This window comes from Oncorhynchus mykiss, chromosome 11 (genome assembly GCF_057628025.1).
Source record: "Oncorhynchus mykiss isolate SJ-2025 chromosome 11, ASM5762802v1, whole genome shotgun sequence".
In the NCBI taxonomy this organism is placed as follows: domain Eukaryota; kingdom Metazoa; phylum Chordata; class Actinopteri; order Salmoniformes; family Salmonidae; genus Oncorhynchus; species Oncorhynchus mykiss.
Window position 1 is genome coordinate 5,450,157 of NC_143032.1, and position 23,844 is coordinate 5,474,000.

General features: G+C 50.0%; 1 protein-coding gene across 1 annotated transcript in view; it reads left to right on the plus strand.

Annotated features, from left to right (window-relative positions):
• Nucleotides 1–23,844, plus strand: part of LOC110536532 (nuclear receptor coactivator 2) — a 216,400-nt gene that overhangs the window by 115,859 nt on the left and 76,697 nt on the right. Inside the window, exon 4 of the mRNA XM_090189179.1 lies at nt 6,207–6,310. Coding sequence (XP_090045305.1) covers nt 6,207–6,310 — 104 coding nt within the window. The remainder of the gene's footprint in view (nt 1–6,206; nt 6,311–23,844) is intronic.

Genomic DNA, 23,844 nt, shown 5'->3' on the forward strand with positions numbered 1-23,844 from the left:
CATGCTGTGTTTTATTATCTCTCTGTCATGCTGTGTTTTATTATCTCTGTCATGCTGTGTTTTATTATCTCTCTGCCATGCTGTGTTTTATTATCTCTCTGTCATGCTGTGTTTTATTATCTCTCTGTCATGCTGTGTTTTATTATCGCTCTGTCATAGTGTGTTTCATTATCTCTCTGTCATGCTGTGTTTTATTATAGCTCTGTCATGCTGTGTTTTATTATCGCTCTGTCATAGTGTGTTTCATTATCTCTCTGTCATGCTGTGTTTTATTATCTCTCTGTCATAGTGTGTTTCATTATCTCTCTGTCATGCTGTGTTTTATTATCTCTCTGTCATGCTGTGTTTTATTATCGCTCTGTCATAGTGTGTTTCATTATCTCTCTGTCATGCTGTGTTTTATTATCTCTTGTCATGCTGTGTTTTATTATCTCTCTGTCATGCTGTGTTTTATTATCTCTCTGTCATGCTGTGTTTTATTATGTCTCTGTCATGCTGTGTTTTATTATCTCTCTGCCATGCTGTGTTTTATTATCTCTCTGTCATGCTGTGTTTTATTATCTCTCTGTCATGCTGTGTTTTATTATGTCTCTGTCATGCTGTGTTTTATTATCTCTCTGTCTCACTGTTTTATTATCTCTGTCATAGTGTGTTTCATTATCTCTCTGTCATGCTGTGTTTTATTATCTCTTGTCATGCTGTGTTTTATTATCTCTCTGTCATGCTGTGTTTTATTATCTCTCTGTCATGCTGTGTTTTATTATGTCTCTGTCATGCTGTGTTTTATTATCTCTCTGTCATGCTGTGTTTTATTATCTCTTGTCATGCTGTGTTTTATTATCTCTCTGTATCACTGTGTTTTATTATCTCTCTGTCATGCTGTGTTTTATTATCTCCCTGCCATGCTGTGTTTTATTATCTCTCTGTCATGCTGTGTTTTATTATCTCTCTGTCATGCTGTGTTTTATTATGTCTCTGTCATGCTGTGTTTTATTATCTCTCTTTCTCACTGTTTTATTATCTCTGTCATAGTGTGTTTCATTATCTCTCTGTCATGCTGTGTTTTATTATCTCTTGTCATGCTGTGTTTTATTATCTCTCTGTCATGCTGTGTTTTATTATCTCTCTGTCATGCTGTGTTTTATTATGTCTCTGTCATGCTGTGTTTTATTATCTCTCTGCCATGCTGTGTTTTATTATCTCTATGTCATGCTGTGTTTTATTATCTCTTGTCATGCTGTGTTTTATTATCTCTCTGTCATGCTGTGTTTTATTATCTCTCTGTCATGCTGTGTTTTATTATCTCTCTGCCATGCTGTGTTTTATTATCTCTTGTCATGCTGTGTTTTATTATCTCTCTGTCTCACTGTGTTTTATTATCTCTCTGTCATGCTGTGTTTTATTATCTCTCTGTCATGCTGTGTTTTATTATCTCTTGTCATGCTGTGTTTTATTATCTCTCTGTCTCACTGTGTTTTATTATCTCTCTGTCATGCTGTGTTTTATTATCTCTTGTCATGCTGTGTTTTATTATCTCTCTGTCATGCTGTGTTTAACTCTGTTGGATCTTGTCTAGCCATCTTGTTTCAAGGGGACCACAATTGAAATAAGTCCTGGACTTTGTGTGTTTTTATGAAATGGTTGAATTAATAAACTACACACACACACACACACACACACACACACCACTCTGTCACATATAAAACAAGTCGCTCAGCTCTGTAGCATATCATTAGGTAATAAAGTCCTACACATTATACACAATGGTTCCTATTAGGACAATGTACAGAGAGTGGACCAAGATGATATACAAATAACATTGTGTGTGTGTGTGTGTGTGTGTGTGTGTGTGTGTGTGTGTGTGTGTGTGAGACAGTGAGTGATGATGTTGTACTCGCGTCAGCTGTGCTGGTTTACTGGAGCCTGCTGGGTCTGCTCAAGACCTGCTGACACACACACACACACACACACACACACACACACACACACACACCTCTTTCAGGGTTAATGGTGTGTGTGTGTGTGTGTGTGTGATGCAGAATGCAGCCTGCTGCTTCTCCTTGGCTACTCTTCCTGCTCTGTTTTCACACTGTGGAAGAGCTCAGTGTGTGTTTGCTGCCAGCATACTAGCGCCTCACGAACCCCCCTCCTCCTCCGTTCCTCATGTGTACCTGTCTCCCCCTGCTATATGGTCTCACGTGAAACTGGCGCGGTGCGACACTCTAATACGTCCCCCTCTCTTTTTAGCCACACCTTCTCCTCCTCCTCATCAGCATCATGTTTAGAAGTAGGGCAGACTTTGCTTTGAATATAGGGTCTCTCTACATGCCTATTAAAACCCATACCTATATGGTCTCACGTGAAACTGGCGTGGTGCGACACTCTAATACGTCCCCCTCTCTTTTTAGCCATACCTTCTCCTCCTCCTCATCAGCATCATGTTTAGAAGTAGGGCAGACTTTGCTTTGAATATAGGGTCTCTCTACATGCCTATTAAAACCCATACCTATATGGTCTCACGTGAAACTGGCGTGGTGCAACACTCTAATACGTCCCCCTCTCTTTTTAGCCATACCTTCTCCTCCTCCTCATCAGCATCATGTTTAGAAGTAGGGCAGACTTTGCTTTGAATATAGGGTCTCTCTACATGCCTATTAAAACCCATACCAATATGGTCTCACGTGAAACTGGCGCGGTGCGACACTCTAATACGTCCCCCTCTCTTTTTAGCCATACCTTCTCCTCCTCCTCATCAGCATCATGTTTAGAAGTAGGGCAGACTTTGCTTTGAATATAGGGTCTCTCTACATGCCTATTAAAACCTATACCTATATGGTCTCACGTGAAACTGGCGCGGTGCGACACTCTAATACGTCCCCCTCTCTTTTTAGCCACACCTTCTCCTCCTCCTCATCAGCATCATGTTTAGAAGCAGGGCAGACTTTGCTTTGAATATAGGGTCTCTCTACATGCCTATTAAAACCCAATCCCTGAACGGAGGAGGTATGGAGCTTCATGAACTGTACAACAGAGGATACATTTAGAATGCGTACCAAGTGACACCCTATTCCCTATGTAGTGCACCCTATTCCCTATGGGCCCTGGTCAAACCTAGTGTACAATATAGAGGATAGGGTGCTATTTGGGATGTAGTCATACGCTAACTCCTCATCTCTATACTTCATGTTGCTGCAACTGCAAACCATCTTACCTTATTTATCGGACTCCTACTCTTGAATAAATATTAGCCCCTACCTTTTATTGGCCCCTACTTTTTATTGCCCCCTACCTTGCATTGGCCCCTACCTTGTATTGGCCCCTACCTTGTATACTCCCCTACCCTGTATTGGCCCCAACCTTTTATTGGCCCCTACCTAGTATTGGCCCCTACCTTGTATTGCCAGCTACCTTGTATTGGCCCCTACCGTCCCTCTCCATCCGTCCCTCTCCGTCTGTCCCTGTCCGTCCGTCCCTCTCCGTCCCTCCGTCCCTCTCCGTCCATCCCTGTCCGTCCGCCCCTCTCTGTCCGTCCCTGTCTGTCCGTCCCTGTCCGTCCGTCCCTGTCCGTCCGTCCCTATCCGTCCGTCCCTCTTCGTCCGTCCCTCTCCGTCCGTCCCTCTCCGTCCGTCCCTCTCCGTCCGTCCCTCTCCGTCCGTCCCTCTCCGTCCGTCCCTCTCCATCTATCCCTGTCCGTCCCTCTCCATCCGTCCCTCTCCGTCCGTCCCTCTCCATCCGTCCCTGTCTGTCCCTGTCCGTCTGTCCGTCCGACAGCAGAAGTTGTTCACTCAGTTGGAGGAGGGGCGACGCTCTTTCCATAATGACTTTAGAGGTATTTTTCTTACGTTGAGAATGACCATCCATCTAGCCAGCCGCCCGACACCCGCGTGAAAGCGTCATGCTGCGCGTGCGCACACACACACACACACACGCACACACACACACACACACACACACACAGTTCGTGCCCCAGTTAGTGACATGGCAGCGGGTGGTGTCTAGACAATACGCTGTGCGTGAATGCTTTGTGAGATCAGTGAGGAAAGAGAAGATTGGCTGAGAGAGAGAGAGAGAGAGAGAGAGAGAGATGGCACCCTATCCCCTGCATAGTGCGTAACCTTTGACCTATGGGTTTCCCTACGGGCCCTTGTCAAGGGTAGGGCGCTATGAAGGGAATAAGGATGCCATTTGGGACTGTCTGTGTGATGCCTCTCATATAGGTCACAGTGATTGTAATGAGGGATTTGAGGGTGAATGTCTCTGATAAGGTCTGGGTTATTAATGGGATCACATAGCCTACATTAGGACTCATTTGACATGCATTTGATTATTGTGTAAGAGATGGATAGATTTCTCCTCCCTTGAAGATCTGTTATTCTCTTTATTACACTGAAACAGAAGAGTAAATGTTAAAAGATCCTCAAGCTGTTTCTTTAACGGTCTAACTGAATCTCTATTAAACAGGAAGAAGGAAGAGTAGATGTTAAAAGAGATCCTCGAGCTGTTTCTTTTAATGGTCTAACTGAATCTCTATTAAACAGGAAGAAGGAAGAGTAGATGTTAAAAGAGATCCTCAAGCTGTTTCTTTTAATGGTCTAACTGAATCTCTATTAAACAGGAAGAAGGAAGAGTAGATGTTAGAAGAGATCCTCAAGCTGTTTCTTTTAATGGTCTAACTGAATCTCTATTAAACAGGAAGAAGGAAGAGTAGATGTTAAAAGAGATCCTCAAGCTGTTTCTTTTAACGGTCTAACTGAATCTCTATTAAACAGGAAGAAGGAAGAGTAAATGTTAGAAGAGATCCTCAAGCTGTTTCTTTTAATGGTCTAACTGAATCTCTATTAAACAGGAAGAAGGAAGAGTAGATGTTAAAAGAGATCCTCAAGCTGTTTCTTTTAATGGTCTAACTGAATCTCTATTAAACAGGAAGAAGGAAGAGTAGATGTTAAAAGAGATCCTCAAGCTGTTTCTTTTAACGGTCTAACTGAATCTCTATTAAACAGGAAGAAGGAAGAGTAAATGTTAAAAGAGATCCTCAAGCTGTTTCTTTTAATGGTCTAACTGAATCTCTATTAAACAGGAAGAAGGAAGAGTAGATGTTAAAAGAGATCCTCAAGCTGTTTCTTTTAATGGTCTAACTGAATCTCTATTAAACAGGAAGAAGGAAGAGTAGATGTTAAAAGAGATCCTCAAGCTGTTTCTTTTAATGGTCTAACTGAATCTCTATTAAACAGGAAGAAGGAAGAGTAAATGTTAAAAGAGATCCTCAAGCTGTTTCTTTTAACGGTCTAACTGAATCTCTATTAAACAGGAAGAAGGAAGAGTAAATGTTAAAAGAGATCCTCAAGCTGTTTCTTTTAATGGTCTAACTGAATCTCTATTAAACAGGAAGAAGGAAGAGGATGCAGCTGAGCGATCCAAATGACTATTACATTTGTAGTGCACTACTTTTGATGGGCTCGAGGTACTAGGGTGCCATTTCGCTCAGACTACAGCCAGTCTTTGTCTCTCTGTTTTAAGGTTTATATCTGTTGATGGGGCTGTTGAGGAGGCTGTTGACGGGGCTGTTGATGGGGCTGTTGATGGGGCTGTTGACGGGGCTGTTGATGGGGCTGTTGATGGGGCTGTTGATGAGGCTGTTGATGGGGCTGCTGATGAAAATGTTAAATGGGGGCTGTTGATGGGGCTGTTGATGGGGCTGTTGAGGAGGCTGTTGACGGGGCTGTTGATGGGGCTGTTGATGGGGCTGTTGATGGGGCTGTTGAGGAGGCTGTTGATGAGGCTGTTGATGGGGCTGTTGATGGGGCTGTTGATGAGGCTGTTGATGAGGCTGTTGATGAGGCTGTTGATGGGGCTGTTGAGGCTGTTGATGGGGCTGTTGAGGCTGTTGATGGGGCTGTTGATGAGGCTGTTGATGGGGCTGTTGATGGGGCTGTTGATGGGGCTGTTGATGAGGCTGTTGATGGGGCTGTTGATGGGGCTGTTGATGGGGCTGTTGATGGGGCTGTTGATGGGGCTGTTGATGGGGCTGTTGATGAGGCTGTTGAGGAGGCTGTTGACGGGGCTGTTGACGGGGCTGTTGATGGGGCTGTTGAGGAGGCTGTTGATGGGGCTGTTGATGAGGCTGTTGATGGGGCTGCTGATGGGGCTGTGAGGACATTTGAGGTAAAGAAAGAAACATGATTCTGATTTGTCTTTCTTTCCCACAGAGAAAGCAGCAGCAGCCAATGAGGAGGAGGTACAGAAGGCGGACATCTCATCAACGGGCCAATCCGTCATCGACAAGGAGGCTCTCGGACCAATGATGCTGGAGGTGAGTCTGAGAGCTGCTGCTACTGCTGGGCTAGTCCGGGCTGGGTTGGGCCGGGTAGGGCCGGGCTGGGTTGGGTTGGGCTGGGCTGGGTCGGCTGGGTTGGGTTGGGCTGGGTTGGGTTAGGCTGGGCTGGGCCGAGCTGGGTTGGGTTAGGCTGGGTTATATCCAGGTAGTTCATTCAAAACCAAGGTTGCTTTTGCATGCTGACACGTGGGGGCGTTTCCTGCCCGACAGCCTATGGAGCGAGCTAACAGAGTCTGTACTCAGAGAGTGTGGGTGTGAAGCGCTGGTCTCCCTGTCCGTCCCTCCATCCACCGGCAGCCAACAGATGGGAAAGCAGGCAGGAGGGAGAGAAGGGGGAAGAGGGAAGGGCAGGAGGGAGAGAAGGGGAAGAGGGAAGGGCAGGGGAGAGGGAGAGAGGGAGGCAGGGGAGAGGGAGAGAGGGAGGCAGGGGAGAGGGAGGCAGGGGAGAGGGAGAGAGGGAGGCAGGGGAGGGGGAGGCGGGGGAGAGGGAGAGAGGGAGGCGGGGGAGAGGGAGGCAGAGGAGAGAGGGAGGCGGGGGAGAGGGAGGCAGAGGAGAGGGAGGCAGGAGAGAGGGAGGCAGGGGAGAGGGAGAGAGGGAGGCAGGGGAGAGGGAGAGAGAGAGGCAGGGGAGAGGGAGGCAGGGGAGAGGGAGGCAGGGGAGAGGGAGGCAGGGGAGAGGGAGGTGAGGGAGGCGGGGGAGAGGGAGAGAGGGAGGCAGGGGAGAGGGAGAGAGAGACAGGGGAGAGGGAGAGAGGGAGGCAGGGGAGAGGGAGGCAGGGGAGAGGGGGAGAGAGGGAGGCAGGGGAGAGGGAGGCAGGGGAGAGGGGGAGAGAGGGAGGCAGGGGAGAGGGGGAGAGAGGGAGTCAGGGGAGAGAGGGAGAGAGGGAGGCAGGGGAGAGGGAGAGAGGGAGGCAGGGGAGAGGGAGGCAGGGGAGAGGGAGAGAGGGAGGCAGGGGAGAGGGGGAGAGAGAGGCAGGGGAGAGGGAGAGAGGGAGGCAGGGGAGAGGGGGAGAGAGAGGCAGGGGAGAGGGAGAGAGAGAGGCAGGGGAGAGGGAGGCAGGGGAGAGGGAGAGAGGGAGGCAGGGGAGAGGGGGAGAGAGGAAAAGTGGCTATATTTAGCAGAGTTGCATGTGGATTCAGTGACGGTGGACCTCTAGAGCTATAAATATTATCCTGACAGGAGACGTCTCACAGTGAACAGAGGGAATAGCGGAATGGGAGGAGGGAAGAGAGGGCTGAATGAACTGATTCATCAGGCCGGCAGGCAGCGAGGCTGTGGGTGTTGCTTGGCCATTAGACGTCAGAGGCACTTCAGTAGCTGTGCGTATGGCGGTCTGTCGCCTGCGTCGGACAACGGGGACGTTGCTCAGCACACTACAGCAGACTCGTGATTTACAACCAGATGTTATCACAGCAGTGGAGAAACACCACAGCAGACCAGTGATTTACAACCAGATGAAATCATAGTGCACATTTCTGCTTCATTTGTCTGCAGAAAATGACCAGGAAGGGAGAGGACACACTAACTCAGCATGGCTGTCAGTCAAATAGTCAGCCTGTCAATTAGCTAGCCAGCCAGTCAGCCTGTCAGTTAGCTAGCCAGTCAGTTAGCTAGCCAGTCAGCCTGTCAGTTAGCTAGCCAGCCAGTCAGCCTGTCAGTTAGCTAGCCAGCCAGTTAGCCTGTCAGTTAGCTAGCTAGCCAGTCAGCCTGTCAGTTAGCTAGCCAGCCAGTCAGCCTGTCAGTTAGCTAGCCAGCCAGTCAGCCAGTCAGTTAGCTAGCTAGCCAGTCAGCCTGTCAGTTAGCTAGCCAGCCAGTCAGCCTGTCAGTTAGCTAGCTAGCTAGCCAGTCAGTTAGCTAGCCAGTCAGCCTGTCAGTCAGTTTAGCTAGCCAGTCAGCCTGTCAGTCAGTTAGCTAGCCAGTCAGCCTGTCAGCTAGACTGTCAGTTAGCTAGTCAGCCTGTCAGTTAGATAGCCCGTCAACCTGTCAGTGAGCTAGCCTGTCAGTGAGCTAGCCAGTCAGCCTGTCAATTAGCTAGCCAGTCAGCCTGTCAGTCAGTTAGCTAGCCAGTCATTTAGCTAGCCTGTCAGTTAGCTAGCCTGTCAGTTAGCTAGCCAGTCAGCCTGTCAGTTAGCTAGCCAGTCAGTTAGCTAGCCAGTCAGCCTGTCAGTTAGCTAGCCAGTCAGCCTATCAGTCAGTTAGCTAGCCAGTCAGTTAGCTAGCCAGTCAGTTAGCTAGCCTGTCAGCTAGCTAGCCAGTCAGTTAGCTAGCCTGTCAGCTAGCTAGTCTGTCAGCCTGTCAGTTAGCTAGCCTGTGTCAACATGACTGAGAAGACACATGACGTGGTAGTAGACCAGTGTCAACATGACTGAGAAGACACATGACCTGGTAGTAGACCAGTGTCAACATGACTGAGAAGACACATGACCTGGTAGTAGACCAGTGTCAACATGACTGAGAAGACACATGACCTGGTAGTAGACCAGTGTCAACATGACTGAGAAGACACATGACCTGGTAGTGGACCAGTGTCAACATGACTGAGAAGACACATGACCTGGTAGTAGACCAGTGTCAACATGACTGAGAAGACACATGACCTGGTAGTAGACCAGTGTCAACATGACTGAGAAGACACATGACCTGGTATGAAGACAAAACAAAACAAGATGGGAAATATTATTGACATTACTTTGCACTTTTCACTGGCTGTCCCTCAGGTTGTGGCAGGAGGACACATATTTGGCTGCCAAAACGGCACATTTTTGCTTTTCACCCAATAAATATTTGATTTTTTCCTTCATTTTTTAAAGTTTCAAATTCTTTGTATTGAATTATAATTTTGGGAAAGAAATATTCTCTTTGGTCTGAGTATTTGTCACAGTGTAATAGGAAATGCAGCTCTGTCTCTACCTCTCCCCTGGAACAGAGTGAGCACAGACTGTCCTCTCTGGGCAGCCAGGTTTGTCTGTGACGACCGGTCTCTATAGCCAGACTGTCCTCTCTGGGCAGCCAGGTTTGTCTGTGATGACCGGTCTCTATAGCCAGACTGTCCTCTCTGGGCAGCCAGGTTTGTCTGTGACGACCGGTCTCTATAGCCAGACTGTCCTCTCTGGGCAGCCAGGTTTGTCTGTGACAACCGGTCTCTATAGCCAGACTGTCCTCTCTGGGCAGCCAGGTTTGTCTGTGACGACCGGTCTCTTTAGCCAGACTGTCCTCTCTGGGCAGCCAGGTTGGCCTGTGATGACCGGTCTTTATAGCCAGACTGTCCTCTCTGGGCAGCCAGGTTTGTCTGTGACAACCGGTCTCTGTAGCCAGACTGTCCTCTCTGGGCAGCCAGGTTTGTCTGTGATGACCGGTCTCTATAGCCAGACTGTCCTCTCTGGGCAGCCAGGTTTGTCTGTGACGACCGGTCTCTATAGCCAGACTGTCCTCTCTGGGCAGCCAGGTTTGTCTGTGACGACCGGTCTCTATAGCCAGACTGTCCTCTCTGGGCAGCCAGATTTGTCTGTGACGACCGGTCTCTATAGCCATACTGTCCTCTCTGGGCAGCCAGGTTTGTCTGTGACGACCGGTCTCTATAGCCAGACTGTCCTCTCTGGGCAGCAAGGTTTGTCTGTGACAACCGGTCTCTATAGCCAGACTGTCCTCTCTGGGCAGCCAGATTTGTCTGTGACGACCGGTCTCTATAGCCATACTGTCCTCTCTGGGCAGCCAGGTTTGTCTGTGACGACCGGTCTCTATAGCCAGACTGTCCTCTCTGGGCAGCCAGGTTTGTCTGTGACGACCGGTCTCTATAGCCAGACTGTCCTCTCTGGGCAGCCAGGTTTGTCTGTGACGACCGGTCTCTATAGCCAGACTGTCCTCTCTGGGCAGCCAGGTTTTTCTGTGACGACCGGTCTCTATAGCCAGACTGTCCTCTCTGGGCAGCCAGGTTTGTCTGTGACGACCGGTCTCTATAGCCAGACTGTCCTCTCTGGGCAGCCAGGTTTGTCTGTGTCGACCGGTCTCTATAGCCAGACTGTCCTCTCTGGGCAGCCAGGTTTGTCTGTGACGACCGGTCTCTTTAGCCAGACTGTCCTCTCTGGGCAGCCAGGTTGGCCTGTGACGACCGGTCTTTATAGCCAGACTGTCCTCTCTGGGCAGCCAGGTTTGTCTGTGTCGACCGGTCTCTATAGCCAGACTGTCCTCTCTGGGCAGCCAGGTTTGTCTGTGACGACCGGTCTCTTTAGCCAGACTGTCCTCTCTGGGCAGCCAGGTTGGCCTGTGATGACCGGTCTTTATAGCCAGACTGTCCTCTCTGGGCAGCCAGGTTTGTCTGTGACAACCGGTCTCTGTAGCCAGACTGTCCTCTCTGGGCAGCCAGGTTTGTCTGTGATGACCGGTCTCTATAGCCAGACTGTCCTCTCTGGGCAGCCAGGTTTGTCTGTGACGACCGGTCTCTATAGCCAGACTGTCCTCTCTGGGCAGCAAGGTTTGTCTGTGACGACCGGTCTCTATAGCCAGACTGTCCTCTCTGGGCAGCCAGATTTGTCTGTGACGACCGGTCTCTATAGCCAGACTGTCCTCTCTGGGCAGCCAGGTTTGTCTGTGACGACCGGTCTCTATAGCCAGACTGTCCTCTCTGGGCAGCCAGGTTTGTCTGTGACGACCGGTCTCTATAGCCAGACTGTCCTCTCTGGGCAGCCAGGTTTGTCTGTGACGACCGGTCTCTATAGCCAGACTGTCCTCTCTGGGCAGCCAGGTTTGTCTGTGACGACCGGTCTCTATAGCCAGACTGTCCTCTCTGGGCAGCCAGGTTTGTCTGTGACGACCGGTCTCTATAGCCAGACTGTCCTCTCTGGGCAGCCAGGTTTGTCTGTGACGACCGGTCTCTATATCCAGACTGTCCTCTCTGGGCAGCCAGGTTTGTCTGTGACGACCGGTCTCTATAGCCAGACTGTCCTCTCTGGGCAGCCAGGTTTGTCTGTGACGACCGGTCTCTATATCCAGACTGTCCTCTCTGGGCAGCCAGGTTTGTCTGTGACGACCGGTCTCTATAGCCAGACTGTGCTCACTGAGTCTCTACCTAGTCAATGTTTTCCTCAGTTTTCTATCAGCCACCAAGTACTTACTGTCTGTTTAGATCCAATGAAGTTTTCTTTGATTTTTTTGTGGTGTCTTTCCAATAGGTGATATATTTTTATTTTTGTTTTGTGATGATTTGGTTGGGCCAGATTTTCTGAGTGCTGTCCTGAGGCTCTATGGGGTTGGTTTGGGTTGGTGAACTGAGCCTCAGAACCAGCTGGCTGAGGGGACTCTTCTCTTGTTTCATCTCTTGACATTGTAGAGCTGTGTGATGGAATGTTTTGGGGTCACTTGTTCTTATGTGGTTGTAAAATTTGATGTCTCTTTTTTCTATTCGAATGAGGAGGGGGTATTGGCCCAAACATGCCTTATTTGGAGTTTTTCTTTTGCACTTGCGATACAGTCTTGCAAAACTCTGCATGCAGTATTTCAATTGGATGTTTGTCCCATTTGTTAAATTCATTATTTGAGATTGGACCCCATACTTCACTGCCTACTTCTCTCTCTCTCTCTCTCTCTCTCTCTCTCTCTCTCTCTCTCTCTCTCTCTCTCTCTCTCTCTCTACGCAAACCTCTCTCTTAGTCTCTACTCAAACCTCTCCCTTAGTCTCTACTCAAACCTCTCCCTTAGTCTCTACTCAAACCTCTCCCTCTTCCTTGGTCTCTACTCAAATCTCTCCCTCTCCCTTGGTCTCTACTCAAACCTTTCCCTCTTCCTTGGTCTCTACTCTAACCTCTCCCTCTTCCTTGGTCTCTACTCAAACCTCTCCCTTAGTCTCTACTCAAACCTCTCCCTTGGTCTCTACTCAAACTTCTCCCTCTCCCTTGGTCTCTACGCAAACCTCTCCCTCTCCCTTGGTCTCTACTCAAACCTCTCCCTCTTCCTTGGTCTCTACTCAAACCTCTCCCTCTTCCTTGGTCTCTACTCAAACCTCTCCCTCTCCCTTGGTCTCTACTCAAACCTCTCCCTCTTCCTTGGTCTCTACTCAAACTTCTCCCTCTTCCTTGGTCTCTACTCAAACCTCTCCATCTTCCTTGGTCTCTACTCAAACCTCTCCATCTTCCTTGGTCTCTACTCAAACCTCTCCCTCTCCCTTGGTCTCTACTCAAACCTCTCCATCTCCCTTGGTCTCTACTCAAACCTTTCCCTCTTCCTTGGTCTCTACTCTAACCTCTCCCTCTTCCTTGGTCTCTACTCAAACCTCTCCCTTAGTCTCTACTCAAACCTCTCCCTTGGTCTCTACTCAAACTTCTCCCTCTCCCTTGGTCTCTACGCAAACCTCTCCCTCTCCCTTGGTCTCTACTCAAACCTCTCCCTCTTCCTTGGTCTCTACTCAAACCTCTCCCTCTTCCTTGGTCTCTACTCAAACCTCTCCCTCTCCCTTGGTCTCTACTCAAACCTCTCCCTCTTCCTTGGTCTCTACTCAAACTTCTCCCTCTTCCTTGGTCTCTACTCAAACCTCTCCATCTTCCTTGGTCTCTACTCAAACCTCTCCATCTTCCTTGGTCTCTACTCAAACCTCTCCCTCTCCCTTGGTCTCTACTCAAACCTCTCCATCTCCCTTGGTCTCTACTCAAACCTCTCCCTCTCCCTTGGTCTCTACTCAAACCTCTCCCTCTCCCTTGGTCTCTACGCAAACCTCTCCCTTGGTCTCTACTCAAACCTCTCCCTCTCCCTTGGTCTCTACTCAAACCTCTCCCTCTCCCTTGGTCTCTACTCAAACCTCTCTCTCTCCCTTGGTCTCTACTCAAACCTCTCCCTCTCCCTTGGTCTCTACTCAAACCTTTCCCTTGGTCTCTACTCAAACCTCTCCCTCTTCCTTGGTCTCTACTCAAACCTATTTCCCTCCCTTGGGTCTCTACTCAAACCTCCTCTTCCTTGGTCTCTACTAAAACCTCCCCTCCCTTGGTGTGTACTCAAACCTCTCCCTTGGTCTCTACTCAAACCTCTCCCTCTTCCTTGGTCTCTACTCAAACAACTCCCTTGGTCTCTACTCAAACCTCTCCCTCTCCCTTGGTGTCTACTCAAATCTCTCCCTCTCCCTTGGTCGCTACTCAAACCTCTCCCTCTCCCTTGGGCGCTACTCAAACCTCTCCCTCTGCCTTGATCTCTACTCAAACCTCTCCCTCTTCCTTGGTCGCTACTCAAACCTTTCCCTCTTCCTTGGTCTCTACTCAAACCTCTCCCTCTTCCTTGGTATCTACTCAAACCTCTCCCTCTCCCTTGGTCTCTACTCAAACCTCCTCTCCCTCTCCCATGGGCGCTACTCAAACCTCTCCCTCTGCCTTGATCTCTACTCAAACCTCTCCCTCTTCCTTGGTCGCTACTCAAACCTTTCCCTCTTCCTTGGTCTCTACTCAAACCTCTCCCTTGGTCTCTACTCAAACCTCTCCCTCTTCCTTGGTCTCTACTTAAACCTCTCCCTCTTCCTTGGTCTCTACTCACACCTCTCCCTCTCCCTTGGTCTCTACTCAAACCTCTCCCTTGATCTCTACTCAATTCTCTCCCTTGGTCTCTACTCAAACCTCTCCCTCTTCATTGGTCTCTACTCAAACCTCTTCCTCTCCCTTGGTCTCTACTCAAACCTCTTCCTCTCCCTTGGTCTCTACTCAAACCTCTTCCCCTCCCTTGGTCTCTACTCAAACCTGTCCCTCTCCCTTGGTCTCTACTCAAACCTCTCCCTCTCCCTTGGTCTCTACTCAAACCTCTTCCTTCGTCTCTACTCAAACCTCTCCCTCTCCCTTGATCTCTACTCAAACCTCTCCCCCTTCCTTGATCTCTACTCAAACCTCTCCATCTTCATTGGTCTCTACTCAAACCTCTCCCCCTTCCTTGGTCTCTACTCAAATCTCTCCCCCTCCCTTGGTCTCTACTCAAACCTCTCCCTCTCCCTTGGTCTCTACTCAATTCTCTCTCTTGGTCTCTACTCAAACCTCTCCCTCTTCCTTGGTCTCTACGCAAACCTCTCCCTCTCCCTTGGTCTCTACTCAAACCCCTCCCTCTCCCTTGGTCTCTACGCAAACCTCTCCCTTGGTCTCTACTCAAACCTCTCCCTCTTCCTTGGGTCTCTACTCAAACCTCTCCCTTGGTCTCTACTCAAACCTCTCCCTCTTCCTTGGTCTCTACTCAAACATCTCCCTCTTCCTTCGTCTCTACTCAAACCTCTTTCCCTCCCTTGGGTCTCTACTCAAACCTCCTCTTCCTTGGTGTCTACTCAAACCTCTCCCTTGGTCTCTACTCAAACCTCTCCCTCTTCCTTGGTCTCTACTCAAACCTCTCCCTTGGTCTCTACGCAAACCTTTCCCTCTCCCTTGGTTGCTACTCAAACCTCTCCCTCTCCCTTGGTCGCTACTCAAACCTCTCCCCCTGCCTTGATCTCTACTCAAACCTCTCCCTCTTCCTTGGTCGCTACTCAAACCTTTCCCTCTTCCTTGGTCTCTACTCAATTATCTCCCTTGGTCTCTACTCAAACCTCTCCCTCTTCCTTGGTCTCTACTCAAACCTCTCCCTCTCCCTTGATCTCTACTCAAACCTCTCCCCCTTCCTTGATCTCTACTCAAACCTCTCCATCTTCATTGGTCTCTACTCAAACCTCTCCCCCTTCCTTGGTCTCTACTCAAATCTCTCCCCCTCCCTTGGTCTCTACTCAAACCTCTCCCTCTCCCTTGGTCTCTACTCAATTCTCTCTCTTGGTCTCTACTCAAACCTCTCCCTCTTCCTTGGTCTCTACGCAAACCTCTCCCTCTCCCTTGGTCTCTACTCAAACCCCTCCCTCTCCCTTGGTCTCTACGCAAACCTCTCCCTTGGTCTCTACTCAAACCTCTCCCTCTTCCTTGGGTCTCTACTCAAACCTCTCCCTTGGTCTCTACTCAAACCTCTCCCTCTTCCTTGGTCTCTACTCAAACATCTCCCTCTTCCTTCGTCTCTACTCAAACCTCTTTCCCTCCCTTGGGTCTCTACTCAAACCTCCTCTTCCTTGGTGTCTACTCAAACCTCTCCCTTGGTCTCTACTCAAACCTCTCCCTCTTCCTTGGTCTCTACTCAAACCTCTCCCTTGGTCTCTACGCAAACCTCTCCCTCTCCCTTGGTTGCTACTCAAACCTCTCCCTCTCCCTTGGTCGCTACTCAAACCTCTCCCCCTGCCTTGATCTCTACTCAAACCTCTCCCTCTTCCTTGGTCGCTACTCAAACCTTTCCCTCTTCCTTGGTCTCTACTCAATTATCTCCCTTGGTCTCTACTCAAACCTCTCCCTCTTCCTTGGTCTCTACTCAAACCTCTCCCTCTCCCTTGGTCTCTACTCAAACCTCTCCCCCTCCCTTGGTGTCTACTCAAACCTCTCCCTCTCCCTTGCTCTCTACTCAAACCTCTTCCTTGGTCTCTACTCAAACCTCTCCCTCTCCCTTGGTCTCTAGTCAAACCTCTCCCCCTTCCTTGGTCTCTACTCAAACCTCTCCATCTTCCTTGGTCTCTACTCAAACCTCTCCCCCTTCCTTGGTCTCTACTCAAACCTCTCCCCCTCCCTTGGTCTCTACTCAAACCTCTCCCCCTCCCTTGGTCTCTACTCAAACCTCTCCCTCTCCCTTGGTCTCTACTCAATCTCTCCCTTGGTCTCTACTCAAACCTCTCCCTCTTCCTTGGTCTCTACTCAAACCTATCCCTCTCCCTTGGTCTCTACTCAAACCTCTCCCTCTTCCTTGGTCTCTACTCAAACCTCTCCCTCTCCCTTGGTCTCTACTCAAACCTCTCCCTCTTCCTTGGTCTCTACTCAAAACTCTCTCCCTCTTCCTTGGTCTCTACTCAAACCTCTCCATCTCCCTTGGTCTCTACTCAAACCTCTCCATCTCCCTTGGTCTCTACTCAAACCTGTCCCTCTCCCTTGGTCTCTACTCAAACCTCTCCCTCTCCCTTGGTCTCTACTCAAACCTCTTCCTTCGTCTCTACTCAAACCTCTCCCTCTCCCTTGGTCTCTACTCAAACCTCTCCCCCTTCCTTGGTCTCTACTCAAACCTCTCCCTCTCCCTTGGTCTCTACTCAAACCTCTCCCCCTTCCTTGGTCTCTACTCAAACCTCTCCATCTTCATTGGTCTCTACTCAAACCTCTCCCCCTTCCTTGGTCTCTACTCAAACCTCTCCCCCTCCCTTGGTCTCTACTCAAACCTCTCCCTCTCCCTTGGTCTCTACTCAATTCTCTCTCTTGGTCTCTACTCAAACCTCTCCCTCTTCCTTGGTCTCTACGCAAACCTCTCCCTCTCCCTTGGTCTCTACTCAAACCTCTCCCTCTCCCTTGGTCTCTACGCAAACCTCTCCCTTGGTCTCTACTCAAACCTCTCCCCCTTCCTTGATCTCTACTCAAACCTCTCCATCTTCATTGGTCTCTACTCAAACCTCTCCCCCTTCCTTGGTCTCTACTCAAATCTCTCCCCCTCCCTTGGTCTCTACTCAAACCTCTCCCTCTCCCTTGGTCTCTACTCAATTCTCTCTCTTGGTCTCTACTCAAACCTCTCCCTCTTCCTTGGTCTCTACGCAAACCTCTCCCTCTCCCTTGGTCTCTACTCAAACCTCTCCCTCTCCCTTGGTCTCTACGCAAACCTCTCCCTTGGTCTCTACTCAAACCTCTCCCTCTTCCTTGGGTCTCTACTCAAACCTCTCCCTTGGTCTCTACTCAAACCTCTCCCTCTTCCTTGGTCTCTACTCAAACATCTCCCTCTTCCTTCGTCTCTACTCAAACCTCTTTCCCTCGCTTGGGTCTCTACTCAAACCTCCTCTTCCTTGGTGTCTACTCAAACCTCTCCCTTGGTCTCTACTCAAACCTCTCCCTCTTCCTTGGTCTCTACTCAAACCTCTCCCTTGGTCTCTACGCAAACCTCTCCCTCTCCCTTGGTTGCTACTCAAACCTCTCCCTCTCCCTTGGTCGCTACTCAAACCTCTCCCTCTGCCTTGATCTCTACTCAAACCTCTCCCTCTTCCTTGGTCGCTACTCAAACCTTTCCCTCTTCCTTGGTCTCTACTCAATTATCTCCCTTGGTCTCTACTCAAACCTCTCCCTCTTCCTTGGTCTCTACTCAAACCTCTCCCTCTCCCTTGGTCTCTACTCAAACCTCTCCCCCTCCCTTGGTGTCTACTCAAACCTCTCCCTCTCCCTTGCTCTCTACTCAAACCTCTTCCTTGGTCTCTACTCAAACCTCTCCCTCTCCCTTGGTCTCTACTCAAACCTCTCCCCCTTCCTTGGTCTCTACTCAAACTTCTCCATCTTCCTTGGTCTCTACTCAAACCTCTCCCCCTTCCTTGGTCTCTACTCAAACCTCTTCCCCTCCCTTGGTCTCTACTCAAACCTCTACCCCTCCCTTGGTCTCTACTCAAACCTCTCCCTCTCCCTTGGTCTCTACTCAATCTCTCCCTTGGTCTCTACTCAAACCTCTCCCTCTTCCTTGGTCTCTACTCAAACCTCTCCCTCTCCCTTGGTCTCTACTCAAACCTCTCCCTCTTCCTTGGTCTCTACTCAAACCTCTCCCTCTTCCTTGGTCTCTACTCAAACCTCTCCATCTTCCTTGGTCTCTACTCAAACCTCTCCCTCTCCCTTGTTCTCTACTCAAACCTCTCCATCTCCCTTGGTCTCTACTCAAACCTCTCCCTCTCCCTTGGTCTCTACTCAAACCTCTCCCTCTCCCTTGGTCTCTACGCAAACCTATCCCTTGGTCTCTACTCAAACCTCTCCCTCTCCCTTGGTCTCTACTCAAACCTCTCCCTCTCCCTTGGTCTCTACGCAAACCTCTCCCTTGGTCTCTACTCAAACCTCTCCCTCTTCCTTGGTCTCTACTCAAACATCTCCCTCTTCCTTCGTCTCTACTCAAACCTCTCCCTCTCCCTTGCTCTCTACTCAAACCTCTTCCTTGGTCTCTACTCAAACCTCTCCCGCTCCCTTGGTCTCTACTCAAACCTCTCCCCCTTCCTTGGTCTCTACTCAAACCTCTCCATCTTCCTTGGTCTCTACTCAAACCTCTCCCCCTTCCTTGGTCTCTACTCAAACCTCTTCCCCTCCCTTGGTCTCTACTCAAACCTCTCCCCCTCCCTTGGTCTCTACTCAAACCTCTCCCCCTCCCTTGGTCTCTACTCAAACCTCTCCCTCTCCCTTGGTCTCTACTCAAACCTCTTCCTTCGTCTCTACTCAAACCTCTCCCTCTCCCTTGGTCTCTACTCAAACCTCTCCCCCTTCCTTGGTCTCTACTCAAACCTCTCCCCCTCCCTTGGTCTCTACTCAAACCTCTCCCTCTCCCTTGGTCTCTACTCAATTCTCTATCTTGGTCTCTACTCAAACCTCTCCCTCTTCCTTGGTCTCTACGCAAACCTCTCCCTCTCCCTTGGTCTCTACTCAAACCTCTCCCTCTCCCTTGGTCTCTACGCAAACCTCTCCCTTGGTCTCTACTCAAACCTCTCCCTCTTCCTTGGGTCTCTACTCAAACCTCTCCCTTGGTCTCTACTCAAACCTCTCCCTCTTCCTTGGTCTCTACTCAAACATCTCCCTCTTCCTTCGTCTCTACTCAAACCTCTTTCCCTCCCTTGGGTCTCTACTCAAGCCTCCTCTTCCTTGGTGTCTACTCAAACCTCTCCCTTGGTCTCTACTCAAACCTCTCCCTCTTCCTTGGTCTCTACTCAAACCTCTCCCTTGGTCTCTACGCAAACCTCTCCCTCTCCCTTGGTTGCTACTCAAACCTCTCCCTCTCCCTTGGTCGCTACTCAAACCTCTCCCTCTGCCTTGATCTCTACTCAAACCTCTCCCTCTTCCTTGGTTGCTACTCAAACCTTTCCCTCTTCCTTGGTCTCTACTCAATTATCTCCCTTGGTCTCTACTCAAACCTCTCCCTCTTCCTTGGTCTCTACTCAAACCACTCCCTCTCCCTTGGTCTCTACTCAAACCTCTCCCCCTCCCTTGGTCTCTACTCAAACCTCTCCCTCTCCCTTGCTCTCTACTCAAACCTCTTCCTTGGTCTCTACTCAAACCTCTCCCTCTCCCTTGGTCTCTACTCAAACCTCTCCCCCTTCCTTGGTCTCTACTCAAACCTCTCCATCTTCCTTGGTCTCTACTCAAACCTCTCCCCCTTCCTTGGTCTCTACTCAAACCTCTCCCCCTTCCTTGGTCTCTACTCAAACCTCTCCCCCTTCCTTGGTCTCTACTCAAACCTCTCCCCCTCCCTTGGTCTCTACTCAAACCTCTCCCTCTCCCTTGGTCTCTACTCAAACCTCTTCCTTCGTCTCTACTCAAACCTCTCCCTCTCCCTTGGTCTCTACTCAAACCTCTCCCCCTTCCTTGTTCTCTACTCAAACCTCTCCCCCTCCCTTGGTCTCTTCTCAAACCTACTCAAACCTCTCCCCCTTCCTTGGTCTCTACTCAAACCTCTCCCCCTTCTTGGTCTCTACTCAATTCCTCTCCCTCGCCCTTGGTCTCTACTCAATCTCTCCCTTGGTCTCTACTCAAACCTCTCCCTCTCCCTTGGTCTCTACTCAATCTCTCCCTTGGTCTCTACTCAAACCTCTCCCTCTTCCTTGGTCTCTACTCAAACCTATCCCTCTCCCTTGGTCTCTACTCAAACCTCTCCCTCTTCCTTGGTCTCTACTCAAACCTCTCCCTCTCCCTTGGTCTCTACTCAAACCTCTCCCTCTTCCTTGGTCTCTACTCAAAACTCTCTCCCTCTTCCTTGGTCTCTACTCAAACCTCTCCATCTCCCTTGGTCTCTACTCAAACCTCTCCATCTCCCTTGGTCTCTACTCAAACCTGTCCCTCTCACTTGGTCTCTACTCAAACCTCTCCCTCTCCCTTGGTCTCTACTCAAACCTCTTCCTTCGTCTCTACTCAAACCTCTCCCTCTCCCTTGGTCTCTACTCAAACCTCTCCCCCTTCCTTGGTCTCTACTCAAACCTCTCCCTCTCCCTTGGTCTCTACTCAAACCTCTCCCCCTTCCTTGGTCTCTACTCAAACCTCTCCATCTTCATTGGTCTCTACTCAAACCTCTCCCCCTTCCTTGGTCTCTACTCAAACCTCTCCCCCTCCCTTGGTCTCTACTCAAACCTCTCCCTCTCCCTTGGTCTCTACTCAATTCTCTCTCTTGGTCTCTACTCAAACCTCTCCCTCTTCCTTGGTCTCTACGCAAACCTCTCCCTCTCCCTTGGTCTCTACTCAAACCTCTCCCTCTCCCTTGGTCTCTACGCAAACCTCTCCCTTGGTCTCTACTCAAACCTCTCCCCCTTCCTTGATCTCTACTCAAACCTCTCCATCTTCATTGGTCTCTACTCAAACCTCTCCCCCTTCCTTGGTCTCTACTCAAATCTCTCCCCCTCCCTTGGTCTCTACTCAAACCTCTCCCTCTCCCTTGGTCTCTACTCAATTCTCTCTCTTGGTCTCTACTCAAACCTCTCCCTCTTCCTTGGTCTCTACGCAAACCTCTCCCTCTCCCTTGGTCTCTACTCAAACCTCTCCCTCTCCCTTGGTCTCTACGCAAACCTCTCCCTTGGTCTCTACTCAAACCTCTCCCTCTTCCTTGGGTCTCTACTCAAACCTCTCCCTTGGTCTCTACTCAAACCTCTCCCTCTTCCTTGGTCTCTACTCAAACATCTCCCTCTTCCTTCGTCTCTACTCAAACCTCTTTCCCTCGCTTGGGTCTCTACTCAAACCTCCTCTTCCTTGGTGTCTACTCAAACCTCTCCCTTGGTCTCTACTCAAACCTCTCCCTCTTCCTTGGTCTCTACTCAAACCTCTCCCTTGGTCTCTACGCAAACCTCTCCCTCTCCCTTGGTTGCTACTCAAACCTCTCCCTCTCCCTTGGTCGCTACTCAAACCTCTCCCTCTGCCTTGATCTCTACTCAAACCTCTCCCTCTTCCTTGGTCGCTACTCAAACCTTTCCCTCTTCCTTGGTCTCTACTCAATTATCTCCCTTGGTCTCTACTCAAACCTCTCCCTCTTCCTTGGTCTCTACTCAAACCTCTCCCTCTCCCTTGGTCTCTACTCAAACCTCTCCCCCTCCCTTGGTGTCTACTCAAACCTCTCCCTCTCCCTTGCTCTCTACTCAAACCTCTTCCTTGGTCTCTACTCAAACCTCTCCCTCTCCCTTGGTCTCTACTCAAACCTCTCCCCCTTCCTTGGTCTCTACTCAAACCTCTCCATCTTCCTTGGTCTCTACTCAAACCTCTCCCCCTTCCTTGGTCTCTACTCAAACCTCTTCCCCTCCCTTGGTCTCTACTCAAACCTCTACCCCTCCCTTGGTCTCTACTCAAACCTCTCCCTCTCCCTTGGTCTCTACTCAATCTCTCCCTTGGTCTCTACTCAAACCTCTCCCTCTTCCTTGGTCTCTACTCAAACCTCTCCCTCTCCCTTGGTCTCTACTCAAACCTCTCCCTCTTCCTTGGTCTCTACTCAAACCTCTCCCCCTCCCTTGGTCTCTACTCAAACCTCTCCATCTTCCTTGGTCTCTACTCAAACCTCTCCCTCTCCCTTGTTCTCTACTCAAACCTCTCCATCTCCCTTGGTCTCTACTCAAACCTCTCCCTCTCCCTTGGTCTCTACTCAAACCTCTCCCTCTCCCTTGGTCTCTACGCAAACCTATCCCTTGGTCTCTACTCAAACCTCTCCCTCTCCCTTGGTCTCTACTCAAACCTCTCCCTCTCCCTTGGTCTCTACGCAAACCTCTCCCTTGGTCTCTACTCAAACCTCTCCCTCTTCCTTGGTCTCTACTCAAACATCTCCCTCTTCCTTCGTCTCTACTCAAACCTCTCCCTCTCCCTTGCTCTCTACTCAAACCTCTTCCTTGGTCTCTACTCAAACCTCTCCCGCTCCCTTGGTCTCTACTCAAACCTCTCCCCCTTCCTTGGTCTCTACTCAAACCTCTCCATCTTCCTTGGTCTCTACTCAAACCTCTCCCCCTTCCTTGGTCTCTACTCAAACCTCTTCCCCTCCCTTGGTCTCTACTCAAACCTCTCCCCCTCCCTTGGTCTCTACTCAAACCTCTCCCCCTCCCTTGGTCTCTACTCAAACCTCTCCCTCTCCCTTGGTCTCTACTCAAACCTCTTCCTTCGTCTCTACTCAAACCTCTCCCTCTCCCTTGGTCTCTACTCAAACCTCTCCCCCTTCCTTGGTCTCTACTCAAACCTCTCCCCCTCCCTTGGTCTCTACTCAAACCTCTCCCTCTCCCTTGGTCTCTACTCAATTCTCTATCTTGGTCTCTACTCAAACCTCTCCCTCTTCCTTGGTCTCTACGCAAACCTCTCCCTCTCCCTTGGTCTCTACTCAAACCTCTCCCTCTCCCTTGGTCTCTACGCAAACCTCTCCCTTGGTCTCTACTCAAACCTCTCCCTCTTCCTTGGGTCTCTACTCAAACCTCTCCCTTGGTCTCTACTCAAACCTCTCCCTCTTCCTTGGTCTCTACTCAAACATCTCCCTCTTCCTTCGTCTCTACTCAAACCTCTTTCCCTCCCTTGGGTCTCTACTCAAGCCTCCTCTTCCTTGGTGTCTACTCAAACCTCTCCCTTGGTCTCTACTCAAACCTCTCCCTCTTCCTTGGTCTCTACTCAAACCTCTCCCTTGGTCTCTACGCAAACCTCTCCCTCTCCCTTGGTTGCTACTCAAACCTCTCCCTCTCCCTTGGTCGCTACTCAAACCTCTCCCTCTGCCTTGATCTCTACTCAAACCTCTCCCTCTTCCTTGGTTGCTACTCAAACCTTTCCCTCTTCCTTGGTCTCTACTCAATTATCTCCCTTGGTCTCTACTCAAACCTCTCCCTCTTCCTTGGTCTCTACTCAAACCACTCCCTCTCCCTTGGTCTCTACTCAAACCTCTCCCCCTCCCTTGGTCTCTACTCAAACCTCTCCCTCTCCCTTGCTCTCTACTCAAACCTCTTCCTTGGTCTCTACTCAAACCTCTCCCTCTCCCTTGGTCTCTACTCAAACCTCTCCCCCTTCCTTGGTCTCTACTCAAACCTCTCCATCTTCCTTGGTCTCTACTCAAACCTCTCCCCCTTCCTTGGTCTCTACTCAAACCTCTCCCCCTTCCTTGGTCTCTACTCAAACCTCTCCCCCTTCCTTGGTCTCTACTCAAACCTCTCCCCCTCCCTTGGTCTCTACTCAAACCTCTCCCTCTCCCTTGGTCTCTACTCAAACCTCTTCCTTCGTCTCTACTCAAACCTCTCCCTCTCCCTTGGTCTCTACTCAAACCTCTCCCCCTTCCTTGTTCTCTACTCAAACCTCTCCCCCTCCCTTGGTCTCTTCTCAAACCTACTCAAACCTCTCCCCCTTCCTTGGTCTCTACTCAAACCTCTCCCCCTTCTTGGTCTCTACTCAATTCCTCTCCCTCGCCCTTGGTCTCTACTCAATCTCTCCCTTGGTCTCTACTCAAACCTCTCCCTCTCCCTTGGTCTCTACTCAAACCTCTCCCTCTCCCTTGGTCTCTACTCAAACCT